At 43.4% G+C, this 13,378-nt stretch overlaps 1 protein-coding gene across 1 annotated transcript; it reads left to right on the forward strand.

Moving 5' to 3' along the window:
• The first annotated feature begins 2,287 nt into the window (after positions 1 to 2,287).
• On the forward strand, positions 2,288 to 13,345 carry LOC311230647 (troponin T, cardiac muscle isoforms-like). Its single transcript, XM_084316994.1, has 10 exons — positions 2,288 to 2,312; positions 2,447 to 2,468; positions 2,564 to 2,624; positions 4,022 to 4,138; positions 4,323 to 4,400; positions 4,743 to 4,844; positions 5,033 to 5,145; positions 7,983 to 8,073; positions 10,442 to 10,482; positions 13,257 to 13,345. Exons 3-10 carry the CDS (start codon positions 2,568 to 2,570, stop codon positions 13,297 to 13,299), a joined length of 642 nt encoding a protein of 213 aa, XP_084173120.1. The 5' UTR covers positions 2,288 to 2,312; positions 2,447 to 2,468; positions 2,564 to 2,567; the 3' UTR covers positions 13,300 to 13,345.
• Positions 13,346 to 13,378: the final 33 nt, after the last annotated feature.

Consider the following 13,378-nt stretch of genomic DNA (forward strand, 5'->3'; position numbering starts at 1 on the left):
TTGAAAGCGGCTACCTCTGAAATCCCAGGGGGCCAGAATACTCTACTTCAGAGGCGTGTCGGCTCCCATTGTGTCCGTCCATTTGGGCTGCAATACACCCTAGACTTTATGCAGCACCTGTCTCCCACTACACAGAGTGGAGCTGATGGCAGAGAGCAATGTGGGTCAGGCTGTTTTCAATGGAAGGACCTTGGGGGGAGAAGGCACAATACCACATGCATCCATTTGCCACTTAAAGGTCCGGGGGAGGTGGAGGTTGGGTTACTTTTTACACAGAGCAGAGAGTTAGTGTTACGCACTGCTCCAGAAAAAGCCCTCTGACCAAAGTGTTAACATCAGCTGAGACAGAGACCATAATGGAGGGTTGCAATCTCTCTCTCTCTCTCTCTCTCTCTCTCTCTCTCTCTCTCTCTCTCTCTCTCTCTCTCTCTCTCTCTCTCTCTCTCTCTCTCTCTCTCTCTCTCTCTCTCTCTCTCTCTCTCTCTCTCTCTCTCTCTCTCTCTCTCTCTCTCTCTCTCTCTCTAACAATGGGGAGCTAAATTGATTTTATTTATATTATACAATAATGTTTGTATATGAAAGTATAGAAACCATTGATTTACCTCAATGAATGCTGTATGCTTAGTATTACTATTTGGGAGTGCTGTCAGCATGATACAGTCTAGAGAGAGAGAGAGAGAGAGAGAGAGAGAGAGAGAGAGAGAGAGAGAGAGAGAGAGAGAGAGAGAGAGAGAGAGAGAGAGAGAGAGAGAGAGAGAGAGAGAGAGAGAGAGAGAGAGTTACTAAAGTAACTACCAAAACATTGCATATTTTCTTTTGGTATAATTTCATATTGTACATGATAGGGTTTATATATTTGTTTTGTAGTGCAGAACATCTGAATAATGAAGCTGTCAAGATCCAAAGTTAATCTGTACATACTGAATTGTTAGGTCATGTGCTATATGCATTAGTTTCTGTGACCATTACCTCTTGAGAGAATAATTTGCTTGCTGACCTAATATGCTTGCTTTGGCACAGAGGAGGTGGACGAAGTAGAGGAGGTGGAGGAGGAGGTGGAAGAGGAGGAGGAGGTGGCAGAGGAGGAGATGGCAGAGGAGGTGGAGGAGGAGAAGGAGGAGGAGGTAGAAGGTACTACTGCTTATGCTAATGTTTGTATGCATGCCAGCTTTGAATGGGCGTAACTCTGTTGCTAACAAAATGTAGGCAGATTTCAAATGGATCTCTCAGAAGACTGAAAGCTGGAATATGATTCTAGGTGACCTCGATATATCGGTCAACACCCCGCACTTTATAAGGTGCAAGATCAATTTCAAGTATTTATTGATAGATAAAAAAAACAAACAAAGAAAAGGTTCCAGTAAAACAACATATTGTACCTTTAAGCATGAATAAGCAGCATGGTCTGGCACACCTTGGATAGGTAGGTGAGAAAGCAGATTCAGAGGACAGCACACAAAATAAGAGGGAATGTTGTTCTCTATGCTGTGTGTTGGGTGGGTCTTCACTCACGCCCTTGGGTGAGAACAGTGGTGAGTGAAAAACCTGACAAACCCAGGGACCGGTTATCTTTCCTTCTTCTTCTCTTGGCCTCTTGGCCGGTGGAAACCAGGCGAGGTAGCTACAGGGCCACGCCTAGCAACAGCTCGAAACCCCCTGTGAACCCATTGTTCAAAACAAATCTCTCAACTGATCATCTAAAAGAACTTCCCATGACCCAGCTCACATACCTCAAGTCCATCTGACTGGAGGATATACCAAATTATCTCATTGATTTACACAAAGGCCCTGCTGTGTGTCTGAGAGGGTTCTGTCCATTATTGCAGCGATTGTTAACCTTCACCCAGAGAAGAACTGCTCAACATAGGTCGAATAGTATCATGTCCATCAGCAATGGTCGATTTATTTGTTCCATGGGGCAGCTTATCTGTGAATGCCAATTAAGAATACATTCTTATCAACAAAGCCGCTCTAAAGTGTTTGGCTCAAAGTCCATTGCAACTGGCGGCTATGGCCTCACTGACACAGAGGTACAGTTTTGTGTGTAGCACAGCCAGACATGCCTGGGACATGGTCAGTACACGCAATCCAGCTAGATCAGGTCTTGGACCAGTAGGCGTGCGTGTCTGTCTGAGGAAGGATCAGGCAGGTCACAGCCCCTGGTCTACTCTGGTTTATCACTGGCCCTCGGGGGCTTGTGTGAGCATTAACACAGTCTCTATTTCAGTGTTAGGGTGCTGCATCTTTTCACAACACTGTCACTGACCCCTGCCCTCTTTCAGCAGATGCCGAGGAGGAGAATGAGGAAGGAGGTACGGAGGGGTTGAGAAAAAAATACATGTATATAAGGAGGTTCTGGGTAAATTATATAGTTGTTGCATAAAGCGATAGTAACTGGTTTTCCTATTTTTTTGTTTTCTTTATTTTTTTATCAACGGCCCTACAGAAGAGGCTAAACCAAAACCAAAGTATGTATGAAACCTAAAAAACGAAATAAAGTAATAAAACAAATACAATTGGGTCAAATCAAAGGGAGATATTTTTATGTTTATCTTGTCATCAGATACATGCCTGGCTTGGCAAATCCAAAAATACCAGATGGAGGAGAGAAAGTGGACTTTGACGTGAGTAGGAGGCCTCCACCTAACCATTACAGATAAATAATACCTCCACCTAACCATTACAGATAAATAATATCTCCACCTAACCATTACAGATAAATAATACATCTGTATTACATGTAACCATTACAGATAAATAATACCTCCACCTACTGTAACCATTACAGATAAATAATACCTCCACCTACATGTAACCATTACAGATAAATAATACCTCCACCTAACCATTACAGATAAATAATACCTTCACTTAACCATTAAAGATAAATAATACCTCCACCTAACCATTAAAGATAAATAATACCTCCACCTACTGTAACCATTCCAGTTAAATAATACCTCCACCTAACCATTACAGATAAATAATACCTCCACCTAACCATTACAGATAAATAATACCTCCACCTAACCATTACAGATAAATAATACCTCCACCTAACCATTACATATAAATAATACCTCCACCTAACCATTAAAGATAAATAATACCTCCACCTAACCATTACAGATAAATAGTACCTCCAACTAGGGATGTCCCGATCCGATCACGTGATCGGGGCCGATCACGTGATTTTCCGAAGATCGGGATCGGCAAAAAAATAAAAAATAAAATCTGCCATTTTTTTTTCAACAAACATGACCATGTTCACGTCTTAAACTCATACTGAGGCCTTAGTTTTGGTTTTAAATTGCATATCATCATTCATTTATTTATTGTCACACAGAGCAGAAGAATTTTGCCAAAACAAACCAATAGTATCCAGCTGCAGAACGGCAGACCAGCCAAACTCTCAGACCCAAATTAAAATTTTTATTTTAAATTTTTTTATCCCAATTTCTCACATTACATTCACCCTGAATGTTGACGTTATCCAGGTGAAAAGTTAACTTCATTCAAGCGAGGCATTGCAATCCTTGACATAAATCATTTGATGTATAATTAAATCAAATGAAATGCGTTTGGGTCTGAGAGTGTGGCTGGTCTGTCGTTCTGCAGCTGGATACTATTGGTTTGTTTTGGCAAAATTCGTCTGCTCTGTGTGACAATAAATAAATGAATGATGATATGCAATTTAAAACCAAAACTAAGGCCTCAGTATGAGTTTAAGACATGAACATGGTCATGTTTGTTGAATAAAATAAATAAACAAAAGAATACAAAAAATAACTTTTTTTTGATCGGATCGGGAAAGATCGGTATCGGTAGATACTCAAAATCACATGATCGGGATCGGATCGGGAGCAAAAAAACGTGATCGGGACATCCCTACCTCCAACTAACCATTAAATAATACCTCCACCTAACCATTACAGATCAATAATACCTCCGGTTTAGGTATTCTTTATTGTGGGAAAGGGGTTATCCTGCACCACACACACAACTCTCACCACTCTTTCAGGACATCCATAGGAAGCGCATGGAGAAGGACCTGAATGAGCTCCAGACCCTGATTGAAGCTCACTTCGAGAGCCGCAAGAAGGAGGAAGAGGAGCTCCTCGGCCTCACTGATCGCATTGTAAGACGGTCTTATACTTTGCTGAGACATCACAGCTTAACAGATGACATGTACTGTAAATACCTTTGTCATTCCTGACTAATGGGAGGAATGCTATAGCTTCTAATGTGAGGAAAGGTCTATACAGTGCAATGGACTCCTTTTCCCCCCCTCACAATGTCATTCTTCTTACCTCATACCTCAGGAGAAACGCAGGTCGGAGAGAGCAGATCAGTTGAAGATCAGATCGGAGAGAGAAAAGGAACGACAGAACAAGTTTGCTGTGAGTATAATATATATATTAGCCATCATGACATAAAATCAGCTATGCAATCACATTATTCACACATTTGTATTACCAGTACTTTGTTTCCAAAAATCTGTGAAATATGCAGTTGAGCGGACAATGTTCCAATTTGCAGATGGCAATTCCTATAGTCTTTATTTTCATAATCTAAATGCCATAGTAACCCAAAGTAAGTAGGCCTATCTGTAATATAATAATAATAATAATAATAATAATAATAATAATAATAATAATTATCTTGTTTTTTATTGCAATGGATTGCCTATTTCTTTCTTTCTTTCGTTCTATTGTATCTGACCAACCTTGTTTGCTGACCAGGAGGAGAGAGCCAGGAAGGAGGAAGAGGAGGCCAAGAAGAAAGCAGAAGATGATGCCAAGAAGAAGAAGATCTTAAGCAGCTTGAATTTCTCAGGCTACAAGGTACTGAAACAGTCATTGAAAATAACATGCAAGTCATTGAATGCTATAGAATCACACTCATGGGGAAGACCTCTCAGTTAAGAATTCATTATGTTATTCCCATCTCAGAAAATGCCACCATGATGTATGGGGATGACTGGCAAATGAATGAATGGCAAATAGATTTTCTGCTGTATTCCTGACCCCAGACACAGACCAAGGGTGGTACAAAAAAGCCAACCGAGAGAGAAAAGAAGAAAAAGATTTTGAATGATCGGCGCAAGGAGTTGCATGTCGATCACATGAAAGAAGAAAAACTCAGGTAGGCCTAAGGCAAACATGTTACTGTTAGCTTACTGCTGGTTTTAATAATAAAAAAAAAATCCCCCGAATGACATTATACAGCACTTGTCTGCTTAGCACAGGAAAATCTGCAAAAAATATTTCATCAATGACAAAACTGAGGAAAACAAAAACAAACCCTGTGAACTTTCAAAATTACTCAACAACCAACTAGGCTGCAGCAAAAAACTAAAAACCAGATTTACAAACATAAACATAAAGACAGAAAACACTCTCATCACAGACAAGCTGGATGTGGCCAAATACCTAAACATATTCTTTACAAACATAGCCACAACACTGGTTAATAAACTACCCTCCCACTCAGGGAATTTTGGGGTAGAACACATCATAGCCTACTACAAAAACCTAGGGGTCCGCAAAGACGACTTCAAACTGGAAACAACAGATGAGGTACTAAAAAAACTGAGCGCCCTCCAACCTAACAAGGCCACTGGCCATGACAATATCCCCTCCAAATTCCTCAGAGACTCAGCAGCCGCCATCACCACAGTCATCACACACATAATAAACCTCTCCATAAAACAGGGACACGTCCCCAAGGACTTCAAAATTGCGAGAGTGACCCCCCCTGCACAAAAAAGGCAGCAAATTAGACCCAGGCAACTACCGCCCTGTTTCTATTCTTACCTCCACCTCGAAAGTTATGGAAATATTTTTCTATAAACAGGTCGAAAAGTACCTTGCGGTACATCCCACTCCACTGACACATGCCTTCTCTATTTGAACGACCACATCAAACAAGAGGTGGACGCGGGCAAATACTGCAGCATGGTCATGCTGGACCTACAAAAGGCCTTCGACACTGTCAATCACCCCATTCTGATTGACAAGCCTACCCCCCCACCCCCCCCCCCAGTGATCTGGGGTGTTCCACAAGGAAGCATACTAGGACCGTTACTGTTCCTAATTTATGCAAATTACATGTCGTCAGCTTGTGACTGCAACTTGTTCCTGTTCGCGGACGACTCTGCCCTGCTGGTCTCTGACCAGAAAAAGTTACAGGTTGAAAAAACCCTCAGCTCAGAACTGGGCAGAATCTGCACCTGGCTCGCTGATAACAAACTATCATTACACCTGGGTAAAACAGAGTCTCTCTTCGGATAAAATAACAAACTCAGCAAAACCAACGGCTTCTCTGTTATAGTGGGTGACAATATTGTCACAAGGAAAGATGAAATTACATACCTGGGTTCCATCCTAGCTCAAATCTTTCCTGTGACAAAATGGCATCCAATGTAATAAAAAAAGTCAACCAACGAACAAGATTATTTTTTTGTATCTACTTTTTCTCCCCATTTTCTATTTTTCTCCCATCCCAATTTCGTATAATCCAATTCTACCCTCCCCTGTCTCGAACGTTGTTAGACCATGCCTCCCACTGGTCGGCTGCAATGTGGACCAAGCCTTGCATCATGTGTCCCCTCCGGTACACAAGGAGGCAGCTGTCACATCTTTTCACCTGTACAGCGCGATCTCTCAGCGGCGAGGAGTAACTCGTGGGAGGCTCACGCTGCCCCTGTTGCTTCCTGATTCTGCTGTACAGGCGCACCAACCGACCTGTAGGAGTCGCTGTCCACAACGTCCGATCCCCACCCACCGACTTTCCCACCCCCTAATACTGCCAATTGTATTAGTATGAACGACCAGCCAAGCCGGAAGCAACACAGAGAGCTGGGCTCAACCCAGCATCTCCTGCGTTAGTGGCGAGCGCCTTGCCCACTGCACCACTTAGCCGCCCCAACGAACAAGATTCTTGTACCGGATCTCCTCTCTGGTAAACAAGAATACCCTGAAGACTCTGGCAGGAGCACTCATTCAAGGGTACTACGACTATGCTTGCACCTCATGGTACCAAAGCACCTCAAAGGCACTAAAAACAAGATTACAAACATCACAAAACAAACTGGTCAGACTACTGCTTGACCTTACTCCTAAAACCCACCTCACCCCTGCCCATTTTGACAACCTAGGATGGCTTAGAGTAGACGACAGTGTACAGCCACTTGCAATGGGCCTGGTCTACAAGATACACTACACCACGAAGGTACCCATGTACATGTCGAAATACAAAGGTCAGTGAATACCACGACCACAACACCAGAGGGAGTTCCACAAATCATGTTCAACCCAGATTCGGCACAAACAAGGGTCTAAACACGTTTCACAATTATGCCACATCAATGTGGAACGCCCTACCCACAGCCGTAAAAAGATTTTGAATCCCTACTCCCCTTCAAAACCGCTCTCAAAGAGCACCTACGGGAGGCTGCAATTCGAAACTGGCCCCCGTAAATGTCTGAACCCCCCTCCCACCCCCTCGTATGTATATATTTACTGTTAGGATCTCTGTTTAACAGTACTGTATTTGCATATATTGTATGTCACAAATGTAACAGTACTGCATATCTGTATGTCATAAATGTCATGATTAGTTTAGATTCGATTTTTATATCTGTATATCATTGTGTATGTCATAAATGGCATTATGAATTAAATGGGGGACCCTGATGTAAACAAGACGAAAGTCTTTCTCTGGTCTGCATCCCCTTAACAATTGTCTGTATTGAGCTACTGTACTGTACCCATTCTGAAATCTGTTAATTAAAGTTTTCAATCAATCAATCAAATCTGTATCAGCTGCTCTCTCAATAAACTGTCCATGCAGAATAGTCTCCATGATACATTTCCGATCAAAGCATGCATCCATAGATCTTGCTTGTCTATACATGTTATAGATATTGCTTGTCTATACATATTATAGATCTTGCTTGTCTATACATATTATTTACACAGGGAGAAGGCCAACGAACTGTGGGAATGGATGCACCAACTAGAGGCAGAGAAATTTGATCTTCAGTATAAACACTCGAGACAGAAATATGAGGTAAGCTACCGGCCACGGTTGAATTGAGACTATACATTCACTGCCATTTTGTACACACTGGCAAAACATGTGTCACTTATCCCGACTGTGGAATGAAGATCATATAAATGTTGGCCCACAGACCACAACAGCGTTGCCAACATACCATGACTGTTGGATAACAGCTAGAAAAACACACACATGCACACACAAATTACCTGGTGACTACAAATTTATCAGATATCATAAACGTTTATGATAGGTAGCTACATTGAGGGGACTTTCCCACTAGGCATCTGGGGTCAAATCCGAGCACGATTGCCCCAAAAGTAGTGTAATGAGAACGCTCCGTTCTGTCGCCGGTGACGCTGATTGGCTCCATGTCCGGGACCACTTGAAAATGTGGTTTGGGGAGCGAATCAGTGTCCCCGGCAAACGGAACGATTGCAAATGTGCAAACAACTGTACCAAAACACGGAAGAGGCTTGCTATAAGTGAATTCTCTTAGTTCATATTTCATTTTATTTTACTCCACCTCTTTATCGATTGGATTATCTGTCTGTTAATGTCTGTCCGCTAAAGTCGCATCGAAAACGGCCAAAGCAAATTCCTTGTATATGTGAAAACTATACTTGGCAATAAAGACCTTTTTTTTCTTTTTTTTTGTAATGTTTTTGGTAGATTTTTAATTTGTTTGTACTACCGGGCAGTCCGGTAGAGAGAGAGAGAGAGAGAGAGAGAGCGGAATAATGGGAGACAGAGCGGGGGGAAGACATTCGGCAAAGGACTCCGGGTCCGGGAATCGAACTCGGGTCGGCCGCTTCGCGACGCAGCGCGTTACATGGGTCGCCACTTGGGTGCCCAATAAAGACCTTTCTGATTAATTTCTCCATCACCGCAAATCCGCCCCTCAATTAATTTCACCGCAGGGGGCATAATCCCACGGGACAATGCATTGGGAACTTGTTTCGCATGACGAGACATACCCCATGAATATTATTGCGCGGATCGGAATACGGGCGCCGCGTGGGAGCTTGCGAAAAATCTCCATGTTTCCATGTCGCAAATCTACCCCTCAATAAATTTCGCTGCGGGGGGCATAATCCCATGGGACAATGCATTGGGAACTTGTTTCACATGACGAGACATACCCCCGTGAATATTATTGCGCGATCGGAATATGGGCGCACGCGTGGGAGTTTGCGCAAAATCACACCAGATTACAATACACTGGTGAACAGCATGCAATGCAATGCCAGTCTTCCCACTACTATCAAATATACCAGATGTTGTCAGTGGCAACATGGCAGTGCCATGGCAAAGTTGAATACAATATTTAAATAATAAATAAGATTGCATGGACTGAAACACTGCATTGCATTCTTGGACTGAAACACGGTCTAACTCATTCAGCGCCAATAACGAGTAAACACGTTTTTTAAGATCCTTTGATCTTTTTCCTCTGATCCCCGTTCTAAATCATCATCCGGATCATTCTAGCCGTCCCTGGCTCATTTGCCTACGTTGGAATTGCAATGCAGATCGAATATCACCAGGTGGCAGTATCGCCTACCTTTGAACTCGAATGGCTTGGCGTGGATACACGTTTTCCTTTTTTTGGTAAGGGCTCCTCCTCCTGCTTGAACAGAGATTCACATCGATCGCCTCGAAATTCCGTTGCCGAAGCGTATTTCCCATCGAAACGTATATAGACATATATACTGGTAATTGCGATGGCGATGCGATCACTTGGAATTATTATTTTTGGAATACCTTCTGGCTAAGGTAAGGTATATTCGATGTCTATCATTGTCTGTCATTTTAAGCTGGCCTGAAGCGGCAGAGATGAGAGACAGGTTATGGTGCTGAATGAGTTAAGGTTCGGTCGCTTGATTTCCTCTGGGAAATACTTTTTAAACCGTTCAAGAAGGGCTTGGAGTTGTTATAGACATCTTTGTTTACATTCAGTTCATTTTCCTCCATAAATTCATTACGCTCTGGAAATCCGGCCCATTTCTACTCCAGCGCTCGAGTTTCCTCATAAACGCTTGTATTTGATCATTGAGCGACAGGATGGTTGTGTTTAAGTACATTCATTTGAGCAAATATGCAAGACAAATATGCTAGCCCCGTTATCCAGTCGGGATCGGAGAGGTGGGCAGCGAGCTGGGACACATTCTCCTCAGAAACAAGCGCGCCTCATCCCGCAGCTCAAACAGGTGTGGACAAAGGAAATCCATAGGCTGAATATGATTTATTATCAGCATTTCACATTACATCACAAGCGAGGCATGAGAAGGAGTCACCGGGCATAGATCCAAGTTTAATTAATTTGTCAAAGCCGCTCCATCTAACAACCAAACCCTTTTTTTGGGGGGGGGGGGTTTAGGTCACGGTGCTGAGAAATCGAGTCAGCGATCATCAGAAAATGTAAGTTGATAACCAACAGGATCCCACAGTCGTCAGTCATTTTAATTGACGTGGATAGGATAGATTAACGACATAAAATGTGTAGGTCCCTGGTGAGAGCTCTCTTCAAGATGAATCAAAGTATAGTTAATCGTATCCAGCATTAGTACATTGCAGAAACGAAATGTTTGCCCTAGTTGTCTTCCAGTGGGACAGGTTTGATAAAGCCCTACTAAGCCAGCCCTGGTGTAGATGTTCACCTAGTGGGCCTCATCTCACGTTTCCACCCCCTCTCCACATCGTCTTCCCCCACTAGTCCCCCGTGGTTTGAAGTGGCTCCATAGGCAGCTGCTGTCGGTGCCAGCGTGCCCGTGGCCGGCCCGGGATATTTCCTTTGGTAAACCCGACCGAGCAGGATTGTGAAAACAAAAGGCGAGGGTTAAAGAAAAGTGCCTCAGTAAAGGGCAGGGCCAGGGGGTCCCGAATAACAAATGGGCAAACATGTACACAACTACAGTAGAATGAAAGAAGGGATAGTGTGACGAATCAACAGCTGAGGGATCCCAAAAACAGCAAGTGATGTCATCTGTCGTCATGCACCCTTAGCCTATAATAAAATGCTTATAAATAAATAGAAAGCTTTGAGGCTGGCGTGGCCTTCAGGACATGCAAACCAGCATGTATATTATAGACCATGATTTATAATTCCTCACAATAGTAAATCACGTGCAGGAGCTGTAATCTTCAGATAGATAGATGTATACACAAAGCTACATTTAATCACAGTCACTGTGAAGAATAGCATCATTCCTGTTTATGTAGCTTACTACAAATATGAGGAAGCATTTGACTATGAAATATCTTACTGGGGGGGGGGGGGGGGGGGGGGGGGGGTAAGCTGCAGGATCAATCTCCATGGTGGCTCGATATAAATGGTAGAACAGCACTCGTTACTGAATGACAGGGACGACTCCTACTAGCTATTCAAACAGCAGTGTTCAAATAGTCAAAGCTTGCAGTAGGCTAAGTGCCTGGGGATTACAAATAGAGAAGACTAGTAATAGTGTGCTACTATATTAGGCGTCTCTTACTCAAAGAGTATGGTGATAGGAAAATATATTCAAGATGCATGGCCTACCAGGTATGAGACTGGTAATTAGCGAGGATGGAGTCAGTAGCAAGCAAGGAATAAAAAAAAACAAAAACAAATGTAGGCTCAATAAAGGACATATTCTCAATCAGGTTAGATATGCACATGTCACAAACAGAACATATGGTGAAAACAACAGTAGACCCGTGTTTATCTCTTCTGAACAAACAAATATATTGAATAGGCATAATTCCCCAAAAAGTGTTAAAATGACTCTTCCTGAACACTTGCAATAATTTCATTACCCATCATAAAATGTATGAGCTTATACCTAAAGGCATATTAGTGTCAGGTCACAAATCAGGCAGGAGGCCACTAGCCATACACCTGTCAGCATGTGAGTACTAGTACAACTTGTGCATGTAGGTGTTTACCCCAAGCAATTGTGGTAATTATATACGCCTTTTAATTCCTATCTGGCATGGTCTGGCTCAGAGAGGCTTTGAGACTACTCTCAATGGCCGTCTCAGGGATGAGTTTGGTACCACAAGCTGTCTTATGCACTTCAGGGGGGAGAGCCAAGTATGCTTTTACATGCACTTTGAAGGAGAGAATGGATTTAGCCTCCGACACCGAACGAGGTTGTGAAGGAGCTCAACAAGAAGGTTAATGTCACCTTCCTCAAATAGATGGGTGCCTCAAATCACCCATGACTCCTGTGGCAGACGAACATAAGTAATCACAGGCGGAGTGGAGTGGAGTGACAGGCCTGCTTCAAGATGTCTACCATTATCCCGGTACCAAAGAAATCCTCCCCAACAGGTCTCAATGACTACAGACCGGTGGCACTCACCTCTGTGGCCATGAAATGTTTTGAGAGGCTGGTCAAGGATCACATTTGTGCCTCCCTCCCCAGTGATATGGACCCTATGCAATTTGCATACAGGCCAAACGGGTCCACTGACGATGCGGTCTCTCGAGTACTGCACAGCACCCTCTCTCACCTTGACAGCCAGAAGGGCGGCTATGTGAGACTGTTGTTCATTGACTACAGCTCAGCGTTCAACACCATAGTCCCCACCAGACTGGTGGACAAGCTGATCGAGCTGGGTCTGAGCTCCGCTCTGAGCGCCTGGATACTGGACTTTCTGAGTGAAAGGCCCCAGGCGTTCAGGGTGGGGGGTCAGACCTCCAACACCATCACCCTGAGCATCGGGTCCCCCCAGGGCTGTGTTCTGAGCCCCCTGCTGTACTCACTATACACACATGACTGTGTGGCCAAGTTCAGCTCCAACTCCATAGTGAAGTTTGCGGACGACACAGTGGTGGTGGGGCTGATCTCGGACAACGACGAGAAGGCCTACCAAGAGGAGGTTGAGGTACTGGAACGCTGGTGCCAGGACAACAGCCTGCTCCTGAACATTGGTAAAACCAAGGAACTGATCGTTGCTCAGTGTAGATTTTGTTGTCCCAGATGTGATAACTGCTTTTTTTTTTATTTATTTTTTACATTTAAACTGCAAATTAGACACAGAGCACTTCCAAATGTGTGCAAGAATGTTTTTATTTTTATTTCAACAACATTTCAGTGGTCCGAACAGTCCCAGAGGTTGAGATAAATGAGGTCCTACTGTATTAGTACGTCATTTACGTGGCTTCAGTATGCGTTACAGTGCGGCTCTGCTCACCCTTGCTTTATTCTCAGTACCAAGGGGACCAGGACAAGCAAGCGCGGCCTGAGAAAGTGACATCGCAAACCCGGGGAGAATGGTGGATATTTGCGTTCGCAAAAAAGAATGCAACAGTAGAACTAGTTAAAATTTGTGT

The sequence above is a fragment of the Notolepis coatsorum genome (genome assembly GCF_963971535.1).
Source record: "Notolepis coatsorum genome assembly, chromosome: 6".
Lineage (NCBI taxonomy): Eukaryota > Metazoa > Chordata > Actinopteri > Aulopiformes > Paralepididae > Notolepis > Notolepis coatsorum.